An 11,066-nucleotide genomic window follows, 5' to 3' on the forward strand; every position below is an offset into this window, starting at 1 on the left:
AGCTGAGGTGAGCAGTAGACCACACACACAAACACACAGACATAGACACAAACACCAGTCATGACTTCCTAATAACATATTTGTTATGCTGATGGCTCTTTCCTTATAAAGAATGTCTCTTTTATCCCTAGAGACCACAGCTATGCTGTGGCTGTGATGGGTGGCCACGTGGTTCTGAGGTGGAACGCAGGGTCTTGCATGTGCCATGCATGTGTCCTTCCCAGCCTTTTGTTAATGGCCCTTGAGCAAAAACTGAACTGTTTGCAACCTCTGTCTGATGAAGGTTTGGGGAGGAAGGACCAAGTGCAGAGAAGGAGCAAGATGTGCCTGTGATCCTGAAGGAAACCAGGCCAGGATTTTAAAATTGCTGTGGCAAATCAGTAATTGCCTCTTGTCAGTATTTCTGCCACCGGGAAAAGCCCATAAAAACATTTCCGAAGTGTTGATATTGGATTAGGTTGCTTTGCCAACTTTTAACTGCAGATCTGAGGCACTGTACTTTCATTGTCTGTGAATTACTAGATAAAATAGAATCATATCGTGAAAGGTCTCAAAGAAGGTTGCTTAGGAAGAGGCTTATTTCCAAGTCACGGCTCATTCTAGAATCCAGGAGTGGAAAACATCTGACTTTGACTTGTTGACTTTGTTTTTATTCTAAGCTCTCAGGGTGGTTCTCCTTGCCATAAACATCAATGAATATATTTTTAACCAATTGTCACTCCCAAGACACATTATAACATCACTTACTCACCACTTCACCATAAGTGAGTAATCAGGGAGGAGCTGACAGATGCAGTTATTAGTCACTCTCTACCAATCACGAGCTATGGGTCTTGATTAGATGAGTAATTCCTTTCGGGAGGGCATTTCATAACTGCTTTAATGGTTCTTTGGATTGATTGCCTTTCATTTTGCAAGATTATTTTATAGGGTATAAAAATGTTACTCTTGCTTTCTAGCTGTATTTTAAGGAGATTATAGATGGAGCATTCTCTTTTAATTTTTTTTTAATTTGCTTCACATTTGGGGGGGGTTGTTGCTGATTTTTGTTTGTTTTTGGATCATACCTGGTGGTGCTCAGGGGTTACTCATGGCTTTGCACTCAGAAATCACTCCTCACAGGCACAGGGGACCATATGGATTGCCAGGATTTGAATCACCATCTGTCTGGATTGGCTGCTTGCAAGGCAAATGCCCTACCACTGTGCTATCTATCTCTCCGGCCCCCATACATTTAGTTTTTTAATCAATGTTACTCATGCATTTAGTTTTTTGTTTTGTTTTGTTTTGTTTTTTGTGGGGTTTTTTTTGGGTCACACCCGGCAGTGCTCAGGGGTTTTTCCTGGCTCCGTGCTCAGAAATTGCTCCTGGCATGCACGGGGGACCATATGGGAGGACGCCGGGATTCAAACCAATGACCTTCTGCATGAAAGGTAAATGCCTTACCTCCATGCTATCTCTCCGGCCCCCGTGCATTTAGTTTTAACAGTCAAACATTGCTTAAGAACTTGCTATGAGAACCAGAGAGATAGCCTGGAGGTAGGGCGTTTGCCTTGCATGCAGAAGGACAGTGGTTCTAATTCCAGCATCCTATATGGTCCCCTGAGCCTGCCAGGAGTGATTTCTGAGTGTAAAGCCAGGAGTAACCTCTGAGTGCTGGTGGGTGTGATGAATGGAGGGAGGGAGGGAGGGAGGGAGGGAGGGAGGGGGGAGGGAAGGAGGGAGGGAGTGGGGAGGGAGGGAGGAAGGAAGGGAGGAAGGAAGGAAGGAACGAACGAACGAACAAACGAACGAACGAACGAACTTACTATGAACCAGCAGGTGTCTTTCAGCTCGCCATTTTTCTCACTGCCTTCCTTTCCGCATGGCCACTGCAGACATTTTAGCTAGTTTGTGTGCTAGAGCCGTGTTATTTCATTCTGTCTTTGTTCCAGATTCACAATATTTGGTAGCGTCTAATAATGCACCCTCCGGGGATGATTCGGATCCAGCCTCCCTCCCAGGCACACATGTGTCTCCCTGACCACCCATGTGTTCATCACTTTGATCAAAACAATCAGGACTCCATGTTAGTATGTTGTGACTAGAATGTAGCATGTGCTGGACCATTTAGCATACTATGAAGTGACAAAACATTTGTTTTTTATTTTATTTTCCCTTGGGAGATAATATTCTTGTTAGTATCATTTTTTCTATTTTATTACTAAATTAGTCTCAAGCTGAGAGCTGGGTCAATCTCCTCTTATACATTTAAAAATAAATTCTTGATAACTGCATGAAGAAATGCAGTGGTCTAAATGAAATTTGTCTTGAACACCCTTGGCCCCAGAGTATAGTGAGGAGAAGGAAAGAAACTGGAGAAGGAGAAACACAAATAGGAAAGGATGGGTGCCAGGGGCCAAGCAGTCTCAAGTGCATTGGTAGTGTTAAAAAAGACAGAACTAAATATCCAAATATTTATATAATTAAATAATTAAGGAACTCAAACTCTAAACATCTAAACTTAAAATGGGCCTGTTATACTGGCAGGCTGAAGGGCGAAGGTGGAGGGAGATCGACACTGGTGGTGGGATTGGCCCTAGTTCATGGATGTCTGAAACCCAACTATGAAGGATTTTGTAAATCACAATGGTTTCAGTAAAGTAATTTTTTTAGGGGCTGGAGAGATAGCATGAAGGTAGGGTGTTTGCCTTGCATGCAGAAGGATGGTGGTTCAAATCCCAGCATCCCATATGGTACCCCGAGCCTGCCAGGAGCAATTTCTGAGCATAGAGTCAGGAGTAACCCCTGCGCGCTGCTGGGTGTGACCCAAAAAAACAAAAAAAAAAAAATTTTTTTTTTAAAGAAAAATAAATTCTTGGACTCTACAGCCCTCGTATGTGTGAGGCTGTGGGTTTAGTCCCTGATACCATGGATCTTACACACACACACACACACACACACACACACACACACACACACACACACACAGAGCACCAACTGTTTATGATCATTAAAATGTTCCCAGTAGCTTTACAGGAAAGAGTTTCTCTGTGCATTGGTGTTGATTAAACTTATCTTTGCTTTTATATTTTTTCTAAAATAATTTTTATTGAAATCATTGTGAATTATAAGTCCTTTGTAGTTGGATTTCAGACATACAGTGACAGTGACTCAGGGTCATTCCCACCAATAGTGTTAACCTTCTTCCACCAACGTTTCTAGCAAGCATTTTATACCTTCACCCCAGCTGCTGGCCTCCAGTGTAATAACTGTCTTTGCTTTTAGAAGTGCCCTTCCTGCTCTCTTTCTACCCACCAGTGCCTTTCCGTTTCAAGCTGCTGTTGAGAAACCCAGCTGCTTGGACTTTGGATGAAATTTCCCTTTTCCCTGGAGACTTTTAGGATCTTCTTTTTGTACCCAAGTTCTGAGACTTTCTGTTTGGTGGATGCTTCACTGTAAGAAACCCAAGTTTGGGGGTTTCACTATGGAAACCCTTCATTTGGGGGATATTTTGTTTCCTTAGTGATTTCATTCCTTCCATTTTTGCTGTTTTCTCTGTTTCTGGTTCTGTCATATCAACATTGGGCATCCTGCACTTTTCTCCAATTGTCCTATTTTGACCCTTCTCTTTTCTCTGCCTCTTTGCTCTACTTTCTGAAATGTTCTCCCAACTTTACCTTCCAGACCTTCTCTTGAACTTTTTTGCATTCGTACTTTTAAATTTCTGTTTTTTGTTGGTTTTTTTTTTTTTTTTTTTGGTTTTTGGGTCACACCCGGTGGTACTCAGGGGTTACTCCTGGCTATGTACTCAGAAATAGCTCCTGGCAGGCAAGGGGGCCATATGGGACACCAGAACTCGAACCAACCACCTTTGGTCCTGGATCGGCTGCTTGCAAGGCAAACACCGCTGTGCTATCTCTCTGGGCCCACTTTTAAATTTCTTTTTTTTTTTTTTGTGGTTTTTGGGTCACACCCGGCAGTGCTCAGTGGTTATTCCTGGCTCCAGGCTCAGAAATTGCTCCTGGCAGGCACAGGGGACCATATGGGATGCCGGGATTCGAACCGATGACCTCCTGCATGAAAGGCAAACGCCTTACCTCCATGCTATCTCTCCGGCCCCAAAGATGTTTATTTTTGTTTTTGTTTTTTGGGCCACACCCAGCGGTGCTCAGGGGTTACTCCTGGCTGTCTGTTCAGAAATAGCTCCTGGCAGGCACGGGGGACCATATGGGACGCCAGGATTCGAACTGATGACCTCCTACATGAAAGGCAAACGCCTTACCTCCATGCTATCTCTCTGGCCCCTCCCACTTTTAAATTTCTAAGAAAATATTTTGTTCTCTAAATTTTTTTTTTTTTTTGTGGTTTTTGGGTCACACCCGGCAGTGCTCAGGGGTTTTTCCTGGCTCCAGGCTCAGAAATTGCTCCTGGCATGCGCGGGGGACCATATGGGATGCCGGGATTCGAACCGATGACCTTCTGCATGAAAGGTAAATGCCTTACCTCCATGCTATCTCTCCGGCCCCTGTTCTCTAAATGTTCTCTTTTTTTTATAGTATCACCTTAAAATTTGAATGCAGTGTCATCTTTTATCTCTCTGAGATGTTTCTGTTTCTTTTGTTTTGGGGCCACTCCCAGTGGTGCTCAGGGTTTATTCCTGGTCCTGTGCTCAAGGATCACTCCTGACAGGGCTCAGAGAATTAGATGGTTTCTGGGGACTAAATGCAGATCAGCTGCATGCAAGGCAAACTCCCTACACACTGTATTCTCTCTCCAGCTTAATATTTTATTAAATGTTATATATGTTATGTTAATATTTTATTACATGTTTCTAGCAAAATAAGTTAATTTTGTCGTTGAATCTAATTTTATTTATTTTTCTATGGTGCTGGGGATTGCCTCCTTAGCCCTAGAGCTAAAGATTTTTTAATAGCCTAACCTGTTAGCACAGTACTTTTGTGTGCAGAGACTGCAGCTTCCTACACAGATTTCTCTTTTCTCCCTATATCAACTGCCTGTGTTACCAGCTCTCAGTCTGGTGCTTTCTTTGTTAACTGGTTATCTCTGGGGCCCTCTGAGATTGAGGAACAGGACATGTAAAGTGGATTGGACATGTGGAGCATGATTACCATTGCAGGGTTCTCTGGTTCCTCATTTCCTCGGGCAACCTCTTGTGTAGTGAGTTTCAGAGTTTTTCTCAGGCCAGTCAGATTCCTGCCAAGGACATTATTCCAGGCTGGCAGTGGGGCCTGTGACAGATTCTAGTTCTCAGAGCCAAATGGGGAGCAAAAGAGCAGGAGTTTCCCGTTCCGATGACCCTGCAGCCAGTGTGTAGGGTCCCTGTCCGGACACTTGTAGTTGGACCCTCCGTCCAGGTCTCCGTCCTCAGGCTTCTCCTTGCTACTCCAATCCCAGCCCTCTTTGGGGACCCCATGAAGTCAGATGATTTCAGATGACTGAAGTCAGATGGCCTCTTGACTGGTCTCTACCACCAACCTCGCATTTGGCTTTCTCAGCTCATCACAGCTGGTTGCCACTTGTCCGTCCATCTGCTTTTCATTTTCCAAGTTGCGGTGCCATTTCTCCTTTATCTTTGTCCTCATATTTATCACCATTGGAGTAGTATTTGTTTTTTCAGTGTTGTTTATTACAGTGTTTGGTCGCTTAATGTTGTTTTAGTGTGATTTGTTGAGCTTTTGGAACAGCAGAACTAAGTGCGTACTTCAGTTTTCCAGAAGTGAGGACTTTATTATTTATTTACAACATTTATTTATTTATTCTTGGACCTCACCCAGCGGTGCTAGGAAGCTATTCCCAGCATGATCCTCAGGCGACTGGATGGTTCCAGAAATAGAATCCAGGCCTCCTGCATGCGAAGCATGTGCTCAGCCTGAACTCTCTCTCCAGGCCCCAACTTAGATTTTAACAAATACAACTTTCACTGAGAAAACTGGTTCTATTTGCAGGTTATTTTGTTTCATTTCCATTGCCTTTTTGTCCATGTGTTTGTTTTGTTTCAGGGGACCATAGCCTTGGGTCTGGCTACTCCTGGCTCACAGTTGCTCCTGTTGGTGCCCAGAGGCCTCCCACATGCACATGCTGGCTTAGCTTTTTAGTGCTGCCTTGCCTCCTTTCTTGTGCTTTTGAAGACGATGGAAGTTGTCACAGATGGGCAGCTACTTTGTGGGGATTTGAGGATGACTGCAGAAGTAGAGACAGGCTCTGGGCCCGTCCTAGAACGCTGGACTAAAGAAGCTCTTAGGTTATTCCTGGCTATGACGATTCCTTTTCAGAAAGGACACAGGGCTCAGCTCATTATTGCCTGTTTATTTTACAGATGGTGTCCTCAGATCAAAGCTCGCTTCCCTTCCTGCCCTCAGAAGCTCAAGTATCCCCACCACCTCCTTACCCTACGGCCCAGGAACTCCCCCAAACTCTCCTGCAGCCCCACTCCCAGGAGCCCTCTGCTCAGCAGCCCCAGGTGGCTTCGACACTGCCCCATTCAGAGTTTCACCTCATCGAAGCTCAGGTGAGCTTTCTAGGAGCAGCTGTGGGGGGCGGAATCTGGGTATTCTGAGGCCCAAGGTCTGTGCTAAATGTCCCTCCTTGTTGCCTGAAGGACTCATCTTTGACCAACTTTTTCCCGGATGTCAGCTTCGACCAGCAGTCCCTGAGGCCGGGCCCAACCTTCCCTCCACAGGTGAGTGGTAGCCAGGCCTGCCTCCACCTGGGGCACCTCAGCCCTGAGGTCATGTGCCAGGAGAGCCCGGGGTCCCCAGAAGGCTGGTGCTCACTGCTTACCCGTGTAAGGCCCCTGCAGACAAGCTGTGTGAGTGGTGAAATACTTGAGCTGCACGACTGTCATCAGTGAGGCTCAAAGAACGAGCAACCTAGTGTCACCTGTAGGAAGAAAAAGGCACGAGCAAGAACCCAAGTTGTCAGGGACTTCTCAGGAGCAATCAATCTGACAGGCGAGAATATTCCCTGGGATTTTTTTGGGGGGGGGTTACACCCAGCGGTGGCGCTCAGGGATTACTCCTGGCTCAATGCTCAGAAATCACTCCTGGCAGGCATGGGGAACCCTATGGGATGCCGAGATTCAAACCACCATCCTTCCTGGATCTCCTTCCTGGATTGGCTGTGTGCAAGGCAAACGCCCTACCGCTGTGCTGTCTCTTTGGCTCCGGATATTTTTATTAATTCGTTTCCTTTTGCTACATACTTTCTTCTCCCTAACAGTGATCTGGGTCAACATTCGTAGATTTATAATTTTGTTTGTTTGTTTGGTTTTGGTTTTTTGGGCCACACCTGGTAACACTCAGGAGTTACTCCTAGCTATGCACTCAGAAATCACTCCTGGCTTGGGGGACCATATGAGACGCCAGGGGATCGAACCATGGTCTGTCCTAGGCTAGCGTTGGTAAGGCAGATGCCTTACCACTCTGCACCACCACTCCGGCCCCAACATTTGTAGATTTATAGTGGTTGGTAGGTATGGCTGCAGAGGACAGAAGGAAGGACTCAGTGCTGCACTCTGGAGCCTGGAACAGTAATGACAGTAAGGATCCAGGTTGACAACTCAAAAGGGCTAGATGCAGAGGAGAGCAACCTTTTTTTGACTTGAGCCAAATCTCGCCAAAATGAGAGCCACATTTTTAAAACCAAAAATACATAGGATGGTACACTGTTTTTAGTTTCACTTAAGTTGTTATTGAGAATATTTTGCATGCAAGTATCCACATAGGTCGGGAGGATACAAATAACGCAACTAATAAAACAAAAACTTTAGAACGATATTATGTATCAGTAACCTTAAATTCCATAAAATTTGCCTTACAATGTAGAGAAAATTACATCCTGACAATGACTAACAAAGTCACAAACACTAATGTGAACATTGGCCTTGGTTCTGATCAGGGCTGTGTGAAGCCGCCGGGGCTGCACACAGGACTCGCATTGACAGAGGCTAGGAGCAGAGTCCTGTACTCCTGTAGCGGCCACCCGGCACACAGAAGAGCCACATTAAAAAGTGGAAAGAGCCGCATGTGGCTCACGAGCCGCAGCTTGTGGACCACTGGGCTAGAGCATGCATAACATCTGATCCTTAGCACTGCCTGGTCTCCTAAGCTCTACCATGAGTAAGATCATACTGGGAATGACCTAAAAGAAAAAAAAATAATAGTAGACCAAGGAAGGGATGTCCCGAGTAGGCTTCAGTGAAGAACAGTTTCCCACCTGGTTTCCAAAGAAGCCATTTTTGTCACATCTGAAAAAATGATTGAGATGCTTGCTTTTGAGAGATTTTTAAAATTAGTTTTAAAAACCAGTTTTGGGAAAGGCAGTTCAAGTAAACCCATCTCCAAATGTCCCTCCCAGAGGCTTTCTCTGGAAGGTCTCACCTGATATTCCTCCCTGGTGTGAGAAGTGGGGGATTGAGGCATCCCACTTTCTTGTTTTTCTAGAAACCAAAGGGGAAATCATTGTTTCCTAGGTCACAAATGGAGCCTTTGAAGGTTCCCAGAGAAGGTAGTTTCCAAAGGTCTCAGGGTGTTGGGAGGGGGACTATCTGAGATCGAGGCCCCCAAAACCTTAAGTGTGGGCTTTCTTGGGGTCTTTATGGGCCCACAATATGACACAGGACTAGTCACCTCCCCATGGACCGTGGGCTCCTGTGCCAGCCCGGTGGCCGGGTAGGAAGGGGCAACAGGCTCTGAGGCAGGTTTGCTCCCTGCGGGAAGCAGAACCTACTCCATACACATGACCTTTGATGCTTCCAGGTGCCCCTGGTGCCACAAGGCCCCCAGGAACACCAGGACCCGTTTCATTTGAGACCAAACCTGTATTCCAACTGTGGGAACTTTCCAAACACCATCCTGACTGGTGAGTGGGGCTGCCCTCGGCTTCTTTACTCTTGACTGCTGGATTTTGACAGAGGCTGTGGTAAGAGCTGAAACAGCTCCCTAAGCAGAAATTGAAGGGCCAGTTTTCTTTAATTTTGTTTGTTTTCTTTTTGGGCCACACCCAGTGGTGCTCAGGGGTTACTCCTGTCTAGGCACTCAGGAATCACTTCTGGGGGGCTCAGGGGAGGACACTATGGGATTCTAGGGATTGAACCTGCGTCAGCCACATGCACACCCTGCTGTGCTATCTACTCTGGCTGGTCTTCTTGACCTTTTGAGAAGTAGGTATCCTACCCTCGAGACACTGGCCTTCATTCTGGTCAGCCAGGCTGTTTCTGAGGTATTTAGTTTTGAGCGACAGCCACTCAGAGGGAGAGAACCTGCAGAAAGGGAGGTTGTGGATCCAACAGGAAGAGTCCAAATTCCCTTATGGACTCACAGGGCTGGGAACAAAGGTGCTGTAGCCTCTGAGGGTGGGTAGGTGATAGTGCTGGAGGCTTGCCACCAGATGCATCCTCACAACTCCTAACCTCCACTCTTTCCCCCTCTGCTGCTTCTTCCAGAAGACTCGAGCTCCAGCCTGTTCAAAGATCTCAGCAGTGCCCTGGCAGGCATGCCTGAGGTCAATCTGAATGTGGACACTCCATTTCCTTTGGAAGAAGAGCTCCAAATTGAGCCCCTGAGCCTAGACGGACTCAACATGCTAAGTGACTCCAGCATGGGCCTGCTCGACCCCTCTGTTGAAGAAACTTTTCGAGCCGACCGACTGTGAACAGGAAGGAACAGGATTTATTGTGAAAGAGCTAAGCTAGCACAGAGTCAGCTAGCTGCCTGGCTAACTGGGCTGTGCTTCTTTCGGGCTTCTGGCCTAGAAGGAACCAATCCTGGGATTTTTAGCTTCCCATGTCTCCTGTCTCCTACACTGTGGCTTGTCCTAGACCACAGAGCTATGCACTGCCTCCCAGGCCCCAGGCACAGATTCTGTTGCCGCAGGCAGGCTGCTCTGGAGCATGTGTCTCTGGCAGCCACCTAGTTTGTTGGTGTGTAAGAGCAGAATGCTCCAGGTCCTGGGAGGCTGCATAGACAGCCTTGTATATAGTGTTCAAAATCACTGTCCTCGGACCGGGCTGAAACTGGGGCCTGGGGCAGCTGCAGTGAGGACACAGACTTGGAAGCTGGCTCAGCATAAGTAACGGTACCCCAGCACCTCGATGCCTTCTTGGATCCAGCCGTAGGGCTGTCCTCCTGCCAGCTGCTGGCAGGGCAGAGTGGAGCCCCGGTGCTCTGAGATGCCTTATTCCTGACCTGAGGAATTTCCACAAGTCCAAAAAGAGTCTTGACTTCAGCCAACTGACTATCACTGTGTTTTGTCCCCATCGGGGACCTCTCCTGCTGCTTGAGCGCACCTTGGCCTATGGACGAGTGAGGAAGGAAGGCGCCTTGTGCTGTCACTGGAAGCCTTCCCCGGGAATGGGTGAGCCTGGAAAGCACAGTGAGGTAGTGAGAGAGAGGGGCTGCAGTGTCACAGCCAGGGCGGCTACAGAGGGCAGGTGCTGTGGCCTGTAGAGCCAGCATTTCCCTTTGGGCTGTGAGCTCTTGAGAGCAGGGACTGTTCCTCTCGCCTCATACCCCTAGGGCAAGGCTTGCAGGAAAGCAGGAGCCTGTCTGCTTTGCAGTGGGAGAGCTTCAGCTCTCCCTAGTCCTTGCCAAATCTTAGAGCTTTCCCCTTTCTCACCCCTGTGCTTTGGTTATGCTAAGCCTGCACTTTATCGAGCTTATCATGCTAGGTGACCAAATCCACACTGTGGGGTGCTCTGCCTTCCTTGGGGGTGCGCTCTCTACTTTGAGTGCAACTAGAACAGCTGAAGAGCTCTAGGAGCCTGGCCAGGCCCCCACTTCTGAGAGAACCCATCCCTCTCTCCTCCTCCCATCCATGCTGCTCTACAGGGCTCTGGTGTCTGTAGAGAACAGAGAGCAGCCTTAGTCCTCAGTGCCTTACTCTGCCAAAAAGAGCATCCTCAGGGCTCCAGGCCACTATGATGCCTCTGGCAGGTTAGAACAGTGGGTCCAGACTAGGGAGACCTGAAAAAAGGACATGGAGCACAGGAACCTGAAGGGGACTTGGGAGATGCCAGAGCAGGAAGGGGGTTTGACTCTGCGCTGCTGCACGCAGAGAAACGAGGC

At 47.4% G+C, this 11,066-nt stretch overlaps 1 protein-coding gene across 1 annotated transcript in view; it reads left to right on the top strand.

Moving 5' to 3' along the window:
- Positions 1-10,565, top strand: part of CRTC3 (CREB regulated transcription coactivator 3) — a 79,116-nt gene extending 68,551 nt beyond the window's left edge. The window contains exons 12-15 of the mRNA XM_049783296.1: positions 6,320-6,511; positions 6,602-6,682; positions 8,760-8,862; positions 9,446-10,565. Of these exons, the coding sequence (XP_049639253.1) occupies positions 6,320-6,511; positions 6,602-6,682; positions 8,760-8,862; positions 9,446-9,654 (585 nt within the window). The 3' untranslated portion in view covers positions 9,655-10,565. The remainder of the gene's footprint in view (positions 1-6,319; positions 6,512-6,601; positions 6,683-8,759; positions 8,863-9,445) is intronic.
- The last annotated feature ends 501 nt before the right edge of the window (positions 10,566-11,066 follow it).

This window comes from Suncus etruscus, chromosome 11, assembly GCF_024139225.1.
Source record: "Suncus etruscus isolate mSunEtr1 chromosome 11, mSunEtr1.pri.cur, whole genome shotgun sequence".
NCBI lineage: Eukaryota > Metazoa > Chordata > Mammalia > Eulipotyphla > Soricidae > Suncus > Suncus etruscus.